This window comes from Scomber scombrus, chromosome 17 (genome assembly GCF_963691925.1).
Source record: "Scomber scombrus chromosome 17, fScoSco1.1, whole genome shotgun sequence".
In the NCBI taxonomy this organism is placed as follows: Eukaryota; Metazoa; Chordata; class Actinopteri; order Scombriformes; family Scombridae; genus Scomber; species Scomber scombrus.
The window spans coordinates 23,269,002-23,290,067 of NC_084986.1; the positions used below are offsets into that span (position 1 = coordinate 23,269,002).

Here is a 21,066-nt window from a genome sequence, read left to right on the forward strand (position 1 = left end):
TTTTAGTTACAATGGTTTATTTCCAGATATATGAAGATATTTTATACAAGTGTTGTGTGGGATATCAGGTGTGACCAGCCTCTTTGAGCCAGTAGTACTGAGGCAGCTCAGACCAAAAAAGTGGAAACAGGAGCTTGCTGTTACCGAGTAAAAATCACTTTGTTGGCAAATATAAGGACAACATACTTTTTTCTAATGTTGCTTCCAAAAAAAACCACGAAGAAACGGTTGGCATTTAAGCGTACAACACAGCAAGTCAATCCATGAGAATGCAACGCATAAAATGTCAGGTAAAGAAAAAGAACTATGACACAGAGGGTTTATACAGGCTTGTAATCCAGCTTGGACTCCAGCTTCTTTGAATCGGCCACCTTACGCACAGCTTTCATGAAGTCTTCCTGAGTTACGTACTCGCGGTCCGCCCGGATTGCAAACAAACCTGAGAAGAAACAAGATTACATGGATGAGGCTGTTCATAGATAGAGCAATGACACAGTGAATTAAATGACAAAAAATGTTTCATATCTAACCTGCTTCTGTGCACACGTTTCTCAGATCAGCTCCGTTGAAGCCATCTGACAGCTTCACAATAGCTTCGAAATCTGAAAACACAAAACATTCCACTTTGATTTGTCTCAGTTCCAAAGTTACTGCATCTTTTTCTGTGTTTATAGAAATAATAACCTTTGACCTTCTTGGTGTCAGTGGCTTATAATGTGACTTATCTAGAGAGTAAAGCTGAATGTGCTGCTGGAATCACTGAAGAACTACAGTCCATCTTCTTCCACTGTTTACTATGTATTTTAACCCTTGTAACGCTTTGTAAAAGAGCCACTCACAAACAATCAGCTTTTCAGTATTGCTGAAATTCTAACTGTTACACCATTACTAGTAAAGTTCGGTATCGTTTAAAAACGTACGATACCAGTACAAATCCAAGTACCCTTAAAGTGATACTGATACCAATTCAGTACTATATTCTATACCCATTACACATGTTGTGCACTTGCTTTTATCCGGTGAAACAGGCGTGTAGTGTAGCTACACTTTAGAGCGTTTAGGTGGCATCTCGGCTGATGAACTGCTAAGCGTGCTCACTCAAATTCACAACTTCACCACCACAGACGGGTTGTAGCTGCTGTGGCAGTGGGCCAATCACATGTCGCATTAAATCGCAGAATGCTTGAGTTGATTGGCTGTGAGCAAGTCCATACAATTAGTCATATTTTTTAGCCGTGGGTGTAAAAAGGATCGATTGCAGGTATCGTTTGATGGGAGACATTTCAATACTACTTGGTATCAATTTATTTCAGTTACAGATACCTTAAAAAGGTATCGAGTACCAACACCCAGCCCTAATCACTACTGAATAATAGTCATAGAAATAGAACTGCTTATTGTCAAATATAATTTAATATTTTCTCAAGTAATCAATAAATAATCTACTCTGAGAACTGAAAGCCAAATTTGACATGTTGATGCACAATTCAATGGCTGAAAAGATTATTCATTTATCAAATTAGATTTAGATAGATGTATTTTCTATCAACTCGTAGACCGATGACTCTAGACAACAACAGTCATTCATTCTCTCCAATTACTCTCAACTCAAAAGAAAGAACAGAAGAATGTTCTGTAAAATACTGTCAAATATGCATTGTTTATCAGCCACAGTATATAAATGCATCTCAGTCCAAAAAATTACACAACTTTGCAAAGGGCTTTAATATTGAAACGACCAACACAGGAAGTGGAGATGAGTGGGAGTGAGAGCTCCGTGAACCTCTGTATGTGACACGAGTGAGCGTCAGAGATGAACTTTTTGTGGACCACCCTGCTTCCATTTATTTCCTGTCTCTCACACTGAAAGTGCGTCATGGAATAGCAACAGCTGATTCATTTAGTCAAAATGAATCAGCTGTTGTTGTTGTTGTTGTTGTTTAGTCACTCCAAAAATGTAACTGAGGTAGCAGCTGACTGGAGACAGATGAACTCACTGACCTATTTCTCCGTGCTTGGTGATGGGACTGGAGTGGATCTTGAGGATGTCCAGACGAGCCTGTTCATTGGGCAGTTCGATGTCTGTGGAGTAATAGAAGGTTAGGCGTGCTGCGTGAGATCATACAGAGCTGACAGACGGTGATGATGATGGACAGGAACAGGAGGAGTGTCTTACGGATTTTGCGGTCCAATCTGCCGGGTCGCAGCAGGGCCGGGTCCAGAGTGTCGGGTCTGTTGGTGGCCATGATCATCTTGACTCTGTGCAGTGTGTCAAAACCGTCCATCTGGTTCAGCAGCTGACAGGAAACACACACATTAAACTCAACCAACCATTGCTTTTCATCATCTCGTACATTTCATTGTTGCACGTATGAGTAAAATCATCTATCTTTTTAATTCAATAAAGTGGGCCTGCTACTGAGTCATGCTGCACATGCTGCACTGTTGTGTCAAACTCCACAGAGCAGATCACACCAAACAGGAAGTCAGATACAGAGTCGGCAAAAAACTTATGGTCAATTTTCAAAATAAAACAATCTGTGCAGGCTTCCAAAGCACAAAAATGAAGGAAAATGCCAAATCAACTAAATGTGAGCAAGTTCACAAAATCAGGCTGTTTAGTTGTACTGCTACTGCAGTAATTATGGTAGCCTAAAGGCACTCGTTAGGATTTGATTGAGCTGCTGTAATTACTGTATTAACAGTACAGCTTAATTTAAAAAGGTAGATTTCTTGCCCGGAGTACACTACGCTCTGCTTCTGAAACACTCCCTGTGTTGTCCTGATAGTGCGCTGTGCAAAGGACGGAGCAAAACTGTGGCACTAACGGATCGCAGTGCATCCGTGTCCGGTGGAAACCCGGGTAACAAGGAAACTAAAAAGGCCCTGATAGCAGAAGGACTGATACATTCAGGATTACATCCAGTGGGTGTCGATGCTGATTGAAAACTTGAAATATGTGTTTTCTGACAAAACAATTTTGACCACTTCAATGGTTAAAGAAAAAAATTGTGACCAAAATATACACTGAGCGGGACATTTACAGTTGAATAATAACCATCAAAAAACATAACACTAACAGACAATATAAATGTATCTATATAAATCTGTAAATCTTACACAATTAAGTACTATTGGTAAAAGAGCCACTGTTAGCAAAAGAGATCAAGGTATTTTGTTTAACTCTAATTTGGAGGAAACGTTGTATTGCATTCTTGATTTTTCTTCTCTTCAGTAATAAATGTGTTTTCCTAATGTCGTCCATTTACCTCCATCAGAGTCCTCTGGATCTCTCTGTCAGCAGAGGTTCCCTCAGAGAAACGTCTGCCGCCTACAAGGACACAGCAGAGTAGAGACAGTGTATATTCAGTACACTTTTAAGTTACAGTACATTACAGATAAAGGACCACAACAACAAACATGCTGTATTAAAAACAGTTTCATCATAACAAACCCTGCAGTAGGGAAAGACCACCACCAGTTATTCTGTACTTGGGAAATGAACTACTTGGTTGTATAGTCTGGAGGTTACATCAAACATCTATCCAGTCTGAGCAGAAACTGTAAATTAGACTGAATGCTCAACACAACACACAGCGCGACAGATTCATGAGAGGCCAGAGACTGCTGATTGCTTTCAATCTGTATGGGTGAATGCAGCATAAGGCTACAGAAAACATTAGCTGCTTCTCAATAAAAGCCTTATAACTATGTCATGAACTAAAAAACTACACAAGCTGATGGACGTCACTCACCGATGGCATCGATCTCGTCCATGAAGATGATGCACGGCTGGTGGTCCCTGGCGTAGTTAAACATCTCTCTGATCAGCCTAGCACTCTCTCCAATGTATTTGTCCACAATGGAGCTGGACACCACCTGCAGCACACACACACACACACACACACAAACACACCATCAGCTAACTGACTGCACTGCGGCATGGAAGAACACACTGATGATGATGGCAGTGACACTACCTTGAGGAAGTTACAGTCCAGCTGACTGGCAACTGCTCTGGCCAGAAGAGTCTTCCCAGTGCCTGTGACACAAACAAACTCATCAATATCATAACAGGATTAAACAAAAACAATATGGATGTCATTGGTTTGTGATGTGGTGCAATAAAAATGCACAAATTCTTACTGAAACTTTTTGAGGAGGTCAGTTTGATACATACACATGATCAGACTACTAACCTGGAGGCCCGTAGAGAAGGCAACCTTTAGGAGGGATGATCCCCACCCTCTGGAAGAGCTCAGGGTTGGTCAGAGGCAGCTCGATCACCTGCCACGAAATCATAACAGCATTGGTTTGAAATCATTGGCTGGAAAAATCACAATCTAATCTAATCTAACCTTCTGATCTAAAACAGAACTACTGTCATTAAAGCACAACTGTAAACTGTCAGATAAACTGGTCAGAATGTGGCTACCAAACTCCAAAAAACAGCTGATGCTTGTCCTACCTCTCTCAGCTCTCTGATCTGTTCAGACAAGCCCCCGATCTCAGAGTAGGAGACGCTGCCAGGGTCCTCATGGGACATGTTGTACACCAGAGGGTCCACCTCTCTGGGCAAGTACCTTTGAGAGAACAGGAAATAACACACGCTGAGCATCAAACATCCCCAGCTATGTATATGGTTCACTCACAGACAGCTTTTATGGCACGTTCAGTACTAATGTATACTACATTCAAAGTTGTACATTTTGGGAGTCCCTGCTTGATATGTTTTTGGTGTGACGAGGAAAACGTACAAATATTAACAACAAAAAGTGTTTTATTAGCTGTAATTATTTCTGTAGGGGGTACACAGATATTTACAGATGCTCAATAATGACCCTAGAAAACCTAAGAGTACACATGAATAATCTACTGTACTGTCCACCAACAGCAGTGGCACTATTCGACACCAAAAACACCACATGGACCCAATCCACCTACTGATACTGTTAATTCATTTCAATGTGATAATCGTGTCTAGTCTACCTCATTATGGTGAGCGTGGTCATGTCCAAAGCCACTCTGGTGCCAGGCTTCAGCTGTGACTTGTCCAACTGGGATGAAAAATGTTACAGATTAGAGTTGACATTTTTAACACTAGGGCCAAGATTTACTGCATTGTCCTAGCTAACTGAATTTATAATCCAACAATGTTGTTTAAAAATAATAATAATATTTATTTAATAAATGTGTGGCCAAAATAATATGTACCTTAATTTATCATGTATTTATTTTCATGGATAAAGACAGATATAAAAAACAATGATAGATTAATGCCATTGATGCAGAAATCATTAAAAATCTAATTCAGCATAAAGCAGTCCTGCTTAGTCATTAAAACATTTCCCACATGTGAGTAATACCCCAAAGACAATAAAGAAACGGATACCCTGGTATACAGCATGACTAAACCTAACAATTGTACAGTATGGGTTAGTCACAATGTTTAGCTGACTCATCTTATTAAAACCATGTTCTATTGACCCATCACAATCTATATGAAGCTCACCATTAAAGTAAATTCAGATTAATTATCAACCTGACCAGTCTATTTCATGTTGTCATAATGTTTTGCGTAGTTTGACAGTAACTAAAGCTTAAGGTCAGAACATAAAATGGGGTGACTTGATATGCATGTAACCATAATCAAGTCTCCATGGAATTTGTCAGTTCTTTCATTGATGTTGTCATGAGAAGTTTCTAACCCTATAAGTTTAGTCATGTATCAGAAAGAGCTAAGAAACCCTGGAGAAGCTCTGAGTGGTCAGCACCTACCTGTCTACGGCATCCAACCACATATCGGGGGCCATTGGTTGCTTTGACAATGACTGGAATTAAAAACAAGAACCACATTAACTTCACATGTGTGACACAGTTTTACATAGAAATGTGAGATATCTGCCAGTGAACTTACATTTCTCCTCAGTTAGCTGTTTGAGCACTTCTCCGACAATCTGCAGAAACACAAGGCACACGTGGTTAGGTGAATAATTCAGCCTCTGCTCCTCTCCATCCTGGCTCTACTGTATCATCATCTTTACAGAAGTGTTTACAATTAAACTGAATCTTTAATAAGGCTGGATGATACAGAAAAATTATGTGATGTGTGATAAAACATGTTGGATATGATAGCAGCATCCACCATGTCTACTATTTTAACATGCCTCTATATGCATGTGCTAAAAGTAGAAATCCATCAGATGATAATACATGATAATAAATGGTGTTTAGAGTTTTGAACGGATCCCTGTCCATTTGACTTTGCCGACAAATGGATATTATTTTCACTGCTGATTAATCTTGAGCTATATTGATTACTGGGTTTCCATTACATTCATTCAGGAGTGGCATTCATTTGGCCTGTGCAGGAATGTCAAACCCAATACCAGATTGAAAACTTCCCACTGTTAAATTGATTTAAAGATGCATCTGGCAGTGATAGACTTAATCAGCATTGTGCACACTTGTTTGGAAAGGGCTTGAATATAACAATATAAGTTCTGCACTGCAGTTTTAAAATGACATATACCCTTTCTCCTTCATTACAAATACCAGAATCTATCAGAACATATGCAAATGCAGTCACTGACCACTTCATTAGGTACACCTGTGCAATATAATGCACCGGCTCTGCTTTAAATTATACCTGAAGGAAGCTTATACATGTTCAGTTTTTGTTGACATTATTAGAAAGATGATAATTCACCTCAATGTTTATTATTGAGGTCATAGTGGGTGGTGCTGGTGTACTGGAGTGCATTATATAGAAAGGTGTTTCTTATATTTTGTCTACCCCATTAACTTTCATAAAGGGGCTGCAAAATATTCGGAACACTTGTCAATATAATGCACTTCAATACACCAGCATCACCCACTATGACCTCAGCAAGAAACATTAAATAGTATTATCACCTTTCTGATCATGTAAACTAAAATGAAAATGTATGAGTTTCTTTAAAGCAGAATTTAAAGCAGAGCTGTTGTATTAGGTTGAACAGGTGTTCCTAATGAAGTGACCAGTGACTGTATATTGATCTTGGGGAGATGAACTGTTAGACACAAGAGGTATCGTATGACAGTCTAGTGTCAGTTTATGTGCACTGGAGGCTTCAAGCTTCCAGTTCACACTGGTAGAAGTTGAATATTTGACTAGGATTGGCTTCCTAACTAGTTATAATGTCCCAAAGCATGCTTGTAGGCCTACATCTAAAAATCTGATTTTCAATGAGTATAGAGACACTTTCAATTTTCAGTGACTAAATGTAAAATAAACAAAAACAAAAAACAGCCTATTGACAACATTCTGCACAGTTTAGTTCAAAACCTCAACTGTAGGAAGAATAAGACAAACACACTTATGAGTGAAACGTGCTGTAAAGAGTCAATACTCAGTCTACGGCTACAACAACTTCAAAAGCAGCCTTACCTGTCCAACACTTTGCAGAGCCTTGAGGTCGTTCTCTGACTTCTCATACTGTTTAGTTTGTTCTCTGAGCTGTTCCCTCACTGGAGATAAACAGAAAGGGATCAGATGTAACGCCGTACTGCAACAATCGTAGTTTAACACAGTCAAACATTTTCGTGAGGCTATTTTAGCTTCACGCTAGCGTTAGCGCTGCCTAACGTTAGCTTAGCATACAGCTCTTAACGATAACAATAACAGAAAACATTACGAATATCAAGGTATTATCATTTTGGGTTTAGCTTAACCGACTTTTATAAGTTATTAAACAATTTAATGGTTGTCTGCTTCTCGTTGGCCAATTTAACGCTCGCATTTTCTACGATAACGCTGCTGCATGACAAAGCACTAGCTAGCCGGTCAGCTAGCTCATTCTGACTGTCCCCACACAGTTTCATGTCATCGAAACAAACACGACGTCTTTCTGCCGCAACACGAAGACCACTTTTAGAAGTTGAATCCTCACGTTCTTTTAATCGTCCATCCACTTCTTTGTGTTCGAGTAATTTTTTCCTGTAATCTTGCAGCGCTTTATCCCTGGTTTCCGCCATGATGCTCCACTGACTGGCTGCTGGGTAACTGCAGCGTCACTTCTGCGTTACACTGTCAGTGCCTCCCACTGCATCGTGCCAATTTATTTTTTTGCCTAGGATTGTGAAGTCATTACCAAACCTACTCTGCCTCTAACTAACTAACTAAGTAGTACTCATTGCCTTGGTTGGTTGGGTTGGTTAGATTTAAGTATGAAGAGTGAGACAGGTTAGGGTCAATACAACAGATCTGCTATAAATTCTTCACTTATTAAACGTATACATTTTCAGTTTTTATTGACATTGTCCAAAAGGTGATAATTCCACTACACCGTACTCAAAGACCCATCCCACCCAGGTCACACTTTGTTTGAACTGCTGCCCTCAGGCAGACATTACAGGACAGTTAAAACACAGACAAGCAGGTTAAAAAACAGTTTTTATTCTAAAGTAATAACTGCTCTAAAAGCTCCAAAAACCTGATCCTGTAATAACTGCAACACCAATTTTGAGTGTAATATTAAGGGGAATTGTGCAATATTGGTGGCAGTGAGTGGAATGTTGTGTGTGTATTATGTGTTTTAGTTAGTTTAATACTTAGTTAGTTTTAGTACTAATTACTAATTAATTGTATTCTTTTACAAGCACCTTCTTTTTTCTTTTTTAACTTACCATAAGGATTGCTTTCAATTTCGTTGTACATGTACAATGACAATAAAGACTATTCTATTCTATTTTATGCTATTATTGAGGTCGTACTAAGTGGTGGTGATGTATTAGGGTGCATTATATTGACTGGTGTTCCTAATATGTTTTCCACTCTATCAATATACATGAGGGGGGCAAAATATGGGCAAAGATATCGTACTGCATAAAAACATACAGAGAACACTGTTCAAGCTGGGTTTCAAGTTCCAAGACTCTTAATGAAAACTCTTTACTTTATTGTTTGTTGAACAGAATATACGATAGAATAAAAAAAGAATATACAAGCAACCAGTCATTCCAGTTCATAAATAAAGGATAAATAAAGAAATATAAGATTTAATCATAATATTATAATAATAATAATCCAATAGAAAGAGAGAAAAATAAATAACTAAATAAAAAGTAAAGGTAAGTGACAGACATCTCCAATTAAAGCATTCTGAATAGATTTTTGATAACAAATAAACCTTTTATTGTTTTTTATATACTGTAGAGACTCGAAATAATATTTTATTTTTTATTTTAAAAACTTAAATGATGGGTTTGTGACTCTTAATGGAAACATTAAACACCCCAGTGTATGTGACCATTTTCTACCTAGACAGTTCCATAGTAGTCCAGCAGTGGCGCTGTTTGCTCGGAGCTGGCGGCTGCATGTGTGCGGCGTGTCAATCGGAAGCCCGCCTACCGCGCAGCCGCGCCCGATGCCTGCAGAAAAGGAACTGCGCACCACCGCAGCACGATAGAGGGGGCTCCCTGGGGCAGGAAACACGGAAACCTGGACTGCCTTTAAGAAACCACCGATTCTTGTTCTCAAACTACACCAAAAACATGACAGCGACTATTATTTCTCCCATGTTCGAGTACGGTGAAGTCTCAGACAAGGTATGCATATCCTGAAGTTTTTTTTTCACTGAAGTAAACATGCTAACATTGGCTTAGCCAGTTGTCTGACTGCAAGTTCGATGCTAAGTTTTAGGGCAGTGTGTTACATAATCCACGTTTGTCGGCTAGTTTTATGGTATGTGTCACGGGCTCAGCTTCTGTAAACCAAACAACGTAAGTCAAAAATAGGTGTTTGTGCTGCTGGCTGCTGCTGCTAACTACCCTCGTAATATTAGCGAAGTTAGGTTCACTGTTAACGTTCTTTCGAGATTGAAGCCACATACAGTAACGTTAGTCGGTGTTTAATACCAACATGTGTGCTGAAGTAGAGTACCTTTATTCAAATGTACATATGAAGTCATAATAGCTTTAGTACAGTTTTATTACACATAATCCAACAGGTTATTTGAATGCCATGTGCAACTGTTAGCTTATATTCTTTGCATTTGCCGTATGTATATTATATCAGTGTGTTAAGCAGTGAAGTGAAAGCTGTATTACGTTGGCTTGATTTATGCTTCTGCCTTCTTAGCCATCGTTTTAAATGCTTACTTAACGTTACTTACAGCTGCACTTCCCCTTGACACTTGAGGAACTGGGTTTTGAAACTGTAGCGTGGGCTGTGTGTGTTTGTGTGTGTGTGTGTGTCTGCGGGGGTATGAATAGTAAGTTGGCTTCTTTGTAGTGTTAATATTAGATTTTTACTCTGTTTATTGTGTCCTTTACGGTATGGAGCGAAATTTGGGCCATTAGTTTTCTTCGTTTGCAAAAGAAATTTAAAACTGAAAGTCCAATTTTTGATATCAAAGTTGGAAATATACCATGTTTTAAAAAAATATATTATTAATTCTTTTATTATGAATACATTGTTTATTTTCATTCAAGTCTTTCCTTTTTACAGTTTCAAATTTTATATTTTCGGGTTTTGGCTTTCACTGTCAGACATTTGGCCTTGACATTGCTGTGGGGGCGTGGTAAGAAGACATGGGGTTGCAGATAGAAATGAGCTATTAGCTAAATCATGTCCAAAGCATCTTTAATCTTTTTTGAGATTAATGTATTTTGTACTCCTGATATAAATACATTAAAAAGTCAGTTTTAGGCTGAGGTCGAAACGCACCTCCTATCGTCTTTTCTTTTCCACTCTTCCAGTCCGAGGGCACAGGAATGTTGTGAAGGAAAATTCATGAGAACCAAGGAAAAGACAAGCAGGGTGCAGTTATGTGCATCTTAGATATGGGGTCCCATGCTTTCCCACGGTGTTGTATCTTGCAGGCTGTGGAAAACTCTGTGAAAATTATTACTGCATTACTATGATTTGAACTGAATTAAAAAATGAATATAGGCTGCCAGTTACAAAACTGAAACTAATTATTTGTCACATTGAGAATGCCCATGCTCACCTTTTCCAAATCCCAATTATTGGATGAAATAGGCTACCGGTATGGAAGACAGGACTACAAATATACTACTGTACATCTTTCCTAAATTTCAAACAATTAAAAACATCATCTGATATATCAGATCCCTTTTTATTGAAACACTTCTGTGTTATTGTTTGTATGCCGATTACAATCTGTTATTAGCCTATGCATATAGTAGCTTAAGAACCATCATACAACTCTTCAACACCACCATAGATGGATAGATATATAAATACTTCCATAGCCGTGGTAATATGATTCCATTTGGGGGTGTTGACTATTATCACCCACCAAAAAATGTATTTGAGTTTATTAAATACCTTCCCTAAAGTGGCAAGTCTGGTAACTTCATTGATTATCTAAGTCAAGACAGGTCAACCGGTTAGGATCTAAAGAGATTCCTAGTTGAGCTACAGTGGAAGTATCATTAAGGAACAACAACAAAAAAAGAATTTAGCCCTATAAAAAAAAAAAAGATATTTGCTTGAGGTTATTAAATACCTCCAGCATCACCATCCACCCCACGGCAGAATCTATAAGTGCCACTTCATGCAATACATACAAAAACAGCATGAAATCTGCACCTCATTGGCTGTAAGGCAGTGTTTCTCAACCACTTATGGATACTTGTTTGATACATTTCTACATGTAGATTTGATATTTTAATATCATGTCTATACAATTCATTTGGATACTCTTAACAGAGTTGAAATATGAACTCCAGTTTGATTCTAGGTTTAGGTGGTAGGTTTATCTGATTATTATTAGACTTTAAATTTCAGTTTCTATTCAGAAGTTCTTGTTTCCATAGACTTATAGTTCCCATTTGAGTAAAGAAAGAAATGAGTCTGTGTTGAAAGCAAAGGCCACTTTATGTGCATTAACAGTAACAAGTATACAAAGTAACATGTGTCATAAATGACTTGGGCTTGGAAGGTAAAATAAAAGACATTTTAACCAGGTCCTGTTGAAGTTTGTTTTGAAGTATTTACTTGTGTTGGATGGTAAAGCACTTGTTTATTCTTGAGCATTACGACCTTGCCAAGACATCAAAACACATTCTTATGCAACACTGCACAAAATGCTCTCTGAGTTCTCATACCGGGCCATTAGTTTTCTTCCTTTGAAAAGAAATTTGAAACTGAAAGTCAATTTTTTTATATCAAAGTTGGAAATATACCATGTCTAAAAAAAAAAAAGTATTATTAATTATTTTATTTTGAATACATTGTTTATTGTCATCCAAGTCTTTCCTTTTTACAGTTTCAAATTTTATATGTTCGGTTTTCTTTCACTGTCAGACTTTTGGCTTTGACATTGCTGTGGGGGCGTGGTAAGAAGACATGGGGTTGCAGATAGAAATGAGCTATTACCTAAATCATGTCCAAAGCATCTTTAATCTTTTTTGAGATTAATGTATTTTGTACTCCTGATATAAATACATTAAAAAGTCAGTTTTAGGCTGAGGTCGAAACGCACCTGATGGGAAAATACAAATGTCTTATTTCTCACTACTCTGTCTCACTTCCTATCGTCTTTTCTTTTCCACTCTTCCAGTCAGAGGGTGCAGGAATGTTGTGAAGGAGAATTCATGAGAACTAAAGAAAAGACAAGCAGGGTGCAGTTATGTGACAGCAGATGTTACAAGTAGTGCATCTTAGATACGGGGTCCCATGCTTTCCCACGGTGTTGTATTATGCAGGCTGTGGAAAACACTGTGACAATTATTACTGCATTACTATGATTTGAACTGAATTAAAAAATGAATATAGGCTGCCAGTTACAAAACTGAAACAAATAATTTGTCACATTGAGAATGCCCATGCTCACCCTTTCAAATCCCAATTATTGGATGAAATAGGCTACCGGTATGGAAGACAGGCCTACAAATATACTACTGTACATCTTTCCTAAGTTTCAAACAATTAAAAACATCATCCGATATATCAGTACCCTTTTTATTGAAACACTTCTGTGTTATTGTTTGTATGCCGATTACAATCTGTTATAAGCCTATGCATATAGTAGCTTAAGAACCATCATACAACTCTTCAACACCACCATAGATGGATAGATATATAAATACTTCCATAGCCGTGGTAATATGATTCCATTTGGGGGTGTTGACTATTATCACCCACCAAAAAATGTATTTGAGTTTATTAAATACCTTCCCTAAAGTGGCAAGTCTGGTAACTTCATTGATTATCTAAGTCAAGACTGGTTAGGATTGTTTTGAAGTATTTACTTGTGTTGGATGTTAAAGCACTTGTTTATTCTTGAGCATTACGACCTTGCCAAGACATCAAAACACATTCTTATGCAACGCTGCACAACATGCTTTCACATTTGATACTAATATATGACTCATGTAAACAGAAGCACATTAGGTGCAACTTTCAGGAACAAAGATCATATTTGTTTATAAATCACCAGTTATTATTCATCTGGAATCAGTTCCACTTCTCTACTAGTTCTCGGTTGAGCACTCCGCTTGGCATGTGATCATTTACAGTAACTCCCAACACGTCACACTTCACCCAAGACTTAAAGCTGGAATGCAATATGTTTGTCTCCCCCTTGTGGCAGTCAGAGTAAAGGAGTAGGAATCTTTGGAATTCTCGTGACTCAATTAAATTCCAATTTGAATGGATAAATAAAGTAAATTATATTTATTTTATGGAAAGGATTACTTTCTCTCTCCATCTGTATAAAGTCCATAAATCTTGATGACACTACCTGATTGTTAAATGATTGTTTTGCAATCTGCAGTCCAAAAATAAAATATTAAATAAATAAATACATTCCTATTTGATTGAGAATAGTTTCTCCATTGAATGAAAGATAAAGGGGCCAATTTTCCGTCTGTTGCTCCAGTATACTGTGTGCTAAACCAAAAAAAGCTAACTGCTATAATGAATGAATTTGAAAGCATGTTGCAGTCTCCTGCCTGTATGAGAATAACAACATGAGAGGGAGTTGGAATGCCCCGCTGTGATGTTATTAACCCTTACATACTATTCAGGGTCAAATTTGACCTTTTCTTTTACATTTGAGAGTTGTAAAAACACCGTTAAACGTTTCTTCTAACTGGACTTTTCCTAATGTAACCGACAGTATACAAACATAGAAATAAAATGCATCTTTTTTTATTTTGGTGCAGCTGAAACACATTTTGAAATATGCAAATGTACAGGTTTGATGTGTGCTTATTGAAAAAAAAAAATCAAAAATCACCATGTATGTTGTTTATATTCAATCTGAGGTTAATCAAACATTTATTAATGACTGATGGGGAATTGAATTGGTGTAGAGACTGATTATGGGTCAGAATAGGAACAGTATGTGAGGGTTAACGTCATGTCTCCAGCAGTGGAGAGCACCTCTCTGCTGCACTGTTAGCTCAGGGAACTGCTGTTGTCCAACACACTGAGTGGGCTGAAACAGACTCAGCACAGAGTTACTTTCTTCACCTCCAGCTTGATTTGCATTGTTTAATACTCAGGGTGAGACGATAAACTCAGCTCACGAGATCGAGACGAGACGAGATTTTAACTATATTTTTAAGAAAACTTCTATGAGGAAATACATTACTGTTCTTTTATTTAAAATTCACGAAAGGGAAATTGAATTGAAATGTTTGAATTAATCATCTTGTAATGAATCACTTTTTTCTACTTTCTAAATATATAATTATCATATGCAGTATGCAGCACTGTAAAAGGTTTCCCCATATAGATATTTTATACATGGATAATTTTGGTATTTATGGAAGTAACAACCAAAAATACAAAAGTTAGATACAGTCACAAATACTAAAACGTAAATTGTAAAGAGTAGAAACAATTCTAATATATAAATATAATACACTATTATAATACACCAATGAGTGATGGTCAACCAGTCTCGTTTGTTACTACTGGAGTTTGCCGCTCTGCTCGGTTAATGTCAGTCTCTGAGGGGAAGTCTTTTTTTCTTTAGCATGTGCTTGCTGTAGATCTGACCTGATTCTAATAATTAACTCTTTATCAAGCCCTTTGACAAGCTTCAGCTGCTTGATAATGAGTTAATTATTAGAATCATGTGTGTTAGAGTGGGGAGATACCTAAAACATGCAGGGCAGTAGCTCTCCAGGAGCAGTGTTGGAGACCACTGGTGTAGACTTTGCAGGTGTTGCACCGCCCCTGCAGCTGAATTCCGCCATTTTCACTGCATCAACAAGTTTTGACATTTATGAATTGATTCAGAATCATCCACGTCTGCATTGCGATAAAAACATTTTTTTTTCCCCCAACCCCTAGTTATGTGGCACGCTCTCATACACGCTTTTGACGACAGGCACACAGAGAGGGCCTGAAAAAACGGATATGTTTCAACAGTCCACTGGGATTTGTGCTAGTATGCATTGTCCCTAACCTACTGTTGCAGCTGTAAAACTAGATAAATAGTTTTGAGCCTCATCCAACCCCCTCCATTTGATCCTGTAACATTTAAATGTCTAGAAGAGCCACATGATTAATGGCCAGCCCAGGAACAGCCTGCCCAACATGGGATTTAAAAACTCCAGTATACTAGAGATTTATCTTGGCAGTGCTTGAATGTAATGGATATTCATTTCTATGTAAGTGTTCTTTTAAATCACAGAGGATGAAATAGTGAGCTGGCTAACTGAAATGTTCTCTCTTTACAGAACAAAATGTTGGACTACAGCTACAACAGCAGACTCGGTGGAATTCAAATCACATCTGTCCCATGCAATGACGACCTCTCCCCCTGCACCCCCACTGAGTCCCTGCTGAACAGGAGGACGGTGGGAGCCCCCTCTGCAGGGGGTCTGTTCCAACGCCGTCACTCAGTCAATCTCTCCAGTGCAAAATTCAGCCAGAACCAGTTCATCAACAGGCTCAACGCGGATCCCTCCGTGTTTTTGGGCGGCAGTAACAACAAGGAGAACCGCGTGTGCGAGAGGTCCTTCTCGGAGCTGGGGGACAGGCCCGGTAGCCTGGCGTGCGTGCTCGGAAGCGGCCAGGTCAACTCGAGCCGATACAAGACGGAGCTGTGCAGACCCTTCAAAGAGCACGGCATCTGTAAGTACGGCGACAAGTGCCAGTTCGCCCACGGCATGCACGAGCTGCGAAACCTGAGCCGCCATCCTAAGTATAAGACTGAGCTGTGCCGCACCTTCCACACCATCGGTTACTGTCCGTACGGACCTCGCTGCCACTTCATACACAACGCAGACGAGTGCCGCGGACCCCCGCCCCTCGGCGCCTTCAACAAGATGGAGCGCCCTCGGCTGCAGCACAGCTTCAGCTTCGCCGGCTTCCCCAGCGCCGATGACCTCCAAAACAGCCCCACCTCTGTCACACCCCCACCCCTGTTCTCCACCGAGAACCTGACGGAGTGGCAGAGCAACCCTTTCACATACTCCAGCCAGGAGTTCGCCAGCCTATTCGGCCCCAGCCTGGGGTCCCCACCTTCGTCTGAACCTCAGGGACCAGCCCATCCTTCAGTGAACCCCCCCTGCTTTTTCCAGGCCGCATCAGAGAGCCCCCCCAGCCCCCCTGACTCTGTGTCTGACCAGGAGGGCTACCAGAGCAGCCAGGATAGCCACAGCGGCTCTGAGTCTCCCCTCCTGGATGCCTCCCGCCGCCTCCCCATCTTCAGCACGCTCTCTGTCACTGATGATTAAGGTTTCCTCATCACCTGGGCTTGAGATGGAGTGATGGGGTAAAAAGATAGAGAGGAAGATGGAGGCTTTTCTCCTCCCTTATCTCCCTGCTCTTTCTCTTAGCCCTGTTTACAGGAGAAGCAAACCGCTCCGCATTGTTGTAGCCACTGAGTCACATCAGAATATTGAATGCCTTATGACGACAGTCTTTTACTTTAAAAGACAGCCCCTCCCCCCCAATTCAGATCAAGTCTCTTCAATATGATGAACAGTTGGTAAACCCACACACTGGTGCCATGGTGGAATGATTGTGAAAAGTAGCTCAGAGATCAGATTAACATGGGTAGTCCCAGTGTGGTCAGAGTCTATGTGATCATGTTTGTGTTCCAGTACAGACTGTCTGGACTGTACAGTTGCAGTATTGTGTGGTGCCACACATATATTATTATCATAATGATGATCATTATTATTATTATTATTATTATTATTATTATTATTATTATTATTATTATTGCCTTTGCTGCAACCTTTACACCTCCCATAGGTCTGTGACACATCAGTGTTAAAGGCTGGGCACTGTAAAATTGACAACAGAAAGTCTCGGTGGACAGTTAAATTCTAAATGTGCCTTTGAACTTTTTTTTAGGTGAAGGCCTCATCTATCTTTTCCTCTAATCATCATGGGGGTTGTTTTCTTTGTTTTCTCAAGGCTTACTCACAGATTGCCTTGCCTTCTGTCAGGCTGGAATAACTGCTTCATTGAGCTGGAGGCCAGTCACTCTCTATTTGCTGCAGACCATTTGAAAAATCACAGCCAGCATTGGGTTTTTGAATAGAAACTATCTTTTGAATAGGACTCAAAAGCGGAGGTTGACTTGAAGGGAATTTCACCCAAAATTACAAGAACACGTTTTCAAACCTGTAGTGGTATACTGTAGAAATGTCTATCCCAGTACAGTAGAGGTGAATGGAATGCAGTTTTTCCGACTCATAAATTCAGCGACAGCCTCTTTGGTGGGGAAAAGTAGTTTTGAATGAAAATTGTTCATTAGATTATCCACACCATCACTGACAAGTGGGTGTTGATTTTTATAAAAAAAAATCATACTTTCAATACTACTAAAGAGAGAAAATGTTTTCATAAGTAATTTTGGGTGAAATGGCCCTTTAAGAAACTGCCAGCAGTAGGGATGGGCATTTGAATAAATTTCCTTGATCGATCATCAGGAAAATTAACGATCAATTATCAATTAATCTTTCTTTTTTCTTAAAAATGCCATGAATATACAAAATACAGTGTGTTTCTCCTCAATGAAATCTTTATTCCAATAATTTATAGTCCAACAACAATCCTCTTAGACAAGAAAGTTAAAGTTCAACTGTTTAACTTAAACAAAAAGATAAGCGGTGCTCTTTAAAGCAGCTTAGTCCGAGGCGCGGAGCCAAACCTCTTCACATATCAATCGCTACGGCGCTCTTAAACACAATTGAGCCTCTTTTAGGAACACTTCCAAAAAACAATCAAATCTAAAAACAACCTAATCAAAAAACAGAATATTACTCAGGACTGACAGTTTTTGCCAAAATATAACGTTAAAGGACTCCAAAATGCACCCAGCCGAGCCTCGAGAGAAAGAGGCAGAGTGAGTGAGAGAGATAGTGTTACTTTACAATTCTGCTTATTTAACCAGAGCCTCATAAAACAACAAGACTGACTCACCCAAAGGCTACAGTGGTAACTGTCCATTCCTAAGAAAGTAAAGTAACTCCAGCCTACTGATTCTTGTTGATTAGCATGTTAGCATGCTCAGGGATCAGTGAGCGCAGCCTTGTGACAGTCAGTCCAGCAGCTGAAAACAGCTGCTCTGAGGGGACCGGAGTAGCCGGGAAGGTCCCACGCCAAACTTTGCCATGACCTCTTCTTTTATGTTTCATATCTACGCTAGTAAGTAGCTGAGTCGTTTTCTCTGTCAAATATCGCCCCCTATTGGTAAGATATCTCATTGCTGCCACATAGTGAAATTCATTGCATTGCTTCAAGACTCACACTACGCAACACAACACAACCTCTATTTGATACCAGCGTTTGATCAATTAAAATTTCACGTGATTGACGAAATTCTTACCGATCAATTATCGATCATCGATTAATCATGCCCATCCCTAGCCAGCAGATGATGTTGAGCAGCAATTGGTGGATATACCTTTTAACAAATTTTAAAACTCTGCAGCAAGGTTTTTTCTATAAAATAAGAGTACTCCAGCCTTTTCTTTCCAACTCTCTCTTACACCAGTTCTCGGTCTGAAGTGACTCAGTCAGCTGTTTGAAATCACATCAGTATAAGTGCCCCCCCCCCACCCCCGTTGATTTCACGATGTATCACCATGTTTTTTGTTATTATAAATACCATTATTGTCTAGTTTATTTTCCAAGGCCTTCAGAGTAATGGCTTTGAGGTCACTGCTTATTTATCAAAAATGTATTTATTGCTGATCTTAAGCATTTTTATTTTATATTTATCTGTTTAATGAGACAACAGAATATATATTTTCTTTTATGTTAAATTATGATCTTCCATATTAATTACAAGATTGTGAAAACCTGTTTATTATACTGCAATGACTTTTGTAACACTTGATTCAGTGATCTCTTTTTTTTTTTTTGAAAGTGAATCCTAATTTAAACAATGCACAGAGGTTTAGCATTTTTATTTATTGTGTGCTCCTCCCACAGTCTGAAGGCACAAACGGACTGGAAGTGTTTCCACATCCCTACAAACTTTTCACTTTTCACTTGTGAAATGTTGGAAAAGCTAAGAATAGTAATTAATTGCAAACTAATCAGGCAACTAAGCTAGTGTCATACATTGTTTAATGTATAAATGTGCACAGGATGCAGGTGGTGCTGATAGTTCACACAGGGGCCCATTTCCAGGCTTTTCAACCACATTTGGAAATTGCACTAAAGAGTTTGAGGAAAATAAGATGCATTCTTGAGATACAGATATCAAGATCAACACATGCCATGACCTTAAACCCTCATCCTTTCAGGAATAGCAATGTTACTGGAGAACAATCCTCTACCGAGCATCTGTAAGATATTGATCAACTGGATTTGATCAATTTCAAAGTGTTGTATAATCCCAAAATGTTGAAAGAGTATTTGTGTAGTAACCCGGTTTACATCTCCACTTTATGGATAGCAGCTTATTTCATCCTCTTAGAATGTACACCCAATCAGAGATACTCCCCTGAGTGTCTGATTGGGATGCATTCTCATTTGATTATCAAAGTCTAATCAGTCTCAGTCAGTGATTTAAGACATTTTAAGCTTTCATTTTGAAAGGATAACCGCAGCTTGCCTTTCCCACAGTATCACGCACAGACTTACAAGCACTTTGAGTCACAACGATGATGTAAAGGTTAGTTTTTGGCCACCTTTTTTCCCATTAAGTGCCTATAAATACATTCCAGGTTTCCCAAATGTTGTGCCTTCATATTTTTCTATAACTAGAGCGATAAAAGCTTCAGATGTATTCCTGTAGTTTAGAGGTTAAAACAGGAAAAGCAACTGTTGAATGTATTCTCCAGCAGCCGTTGCTGTTCACTACAGTAATTACTTTGTTCATGGTTTATTTTGTAATGACAGATTGCAGTTAAAACCAATAAAACATTTATATTGAATGTGAGTTTGTGATGAATGTTTCTTTTCAAGTCAGCAAAGCACAAGTTCCAATCATATTAAATCCTGCTGGCAAAACATTGACAGAACACTGCTGAGGTTGGAGATCAGGACCAGACTGTTATTTCTGCAGGTTTCAGCCCTAGTACTGTGTCTTGCATCACTGCTGTCTTTTTGTAGATTTTAACCGGCATATATTAAATTCCCACTGGACGAACAGCGAAGAAACATGGAACCTTCTACTTCAGTGTTGAAGTGTTTCGTGATGAGTTCGACTGAAGTTTGTATTGTGTTCCTACTCATCCTTTCAGCTCTTTACAAACCTCACTGCCAGATACCAACACACAGAGCATGAGAGAAAACACTGCTCTGTCAATGACAACTACACACCTTTATTAGTATTAGTACAGTTCTAATGTGCGCAGATACAAACTCCATCAAAAGTTGCTACATATTTTGAAGCTGACTGACAGCTGACCCAGCTGTGATCGGCTGCCACCATCATCAGAGACGGATATTGCTTCATGTGACACAAGTTGTTTTTTTTGTTTTTTTAAATAAATTGATTTAAAACATTACATCACACATTTTAAATAATTGGCAACTTTCCAAAGACTTAGTGAATTAATTTTAGCTTGTTTAAAAAAAAATTATTCTAATTCCTAACTTCTCAGTTTTACATATTGTATAAAGTTTTTAAC

General features: G+C 38.9%; 2 protein-coding genes across 2 annotated transcripts; one reads left to right on the forward strand and one right to left on the reverse strand.

Moving 5' to 3' along the window:
* On the reverse strand, nt 1-8,034 carry psmc6 (proteasome 26S subunit, ATPase 6). Its single transcript, XM_062436671.1, has 14 exons — nt 7,932-8,034; nt 7,430-7,509; nt 5,918-5,957; nt 5,779-5,831; nt 4,990-5,057; nt 4,469-4,583; nt 4,200-4,287; nt 3,981-4,042; nt 3,756-3,879; nt 3,270-3,331; nt 2,177-2,297; nt 2,002-2,082; nt 531-602; nt 1-439 (listed from the first exon to the last, which is right to left on the reverse strand). The coding sequence occupies exons 1-14, from the start codon at nt 8,014-8,016 to the stop codon at nt 321-323; spliced, it is 1,170 nt and encodes a 389-aa protein (XP_062292655.1). The 5' UTR covers nt 8,017-8,034; the 3' UTR covers nt 1-320.
* Nucleotides 8,035-9,447: 1,413 nt separating this feature from the next.
* On the forward strand, nt 9,448-20,372 carry zfp36l1b (zinc finger protein 36, C3H type-like 1b). The gene is made up of 2 exons (XM_062436672.1): nt 9,448-9,588; nt 15,703-20,372. The coding sequence occupies exons 1-2, from the start codon at nt 9,535-9,537 to the stop codon at nt 16,702-16,704; spliced, it is 1,056 nt and encodes a 351-aa protein (XP_062292656.1). The 5' UTR covers nt 9,448-9,534; the 3' UTR covers nt 16,705-20,372.
* Nucleotides 20,373-21,066: the final 694 nt, after the last annotated feature.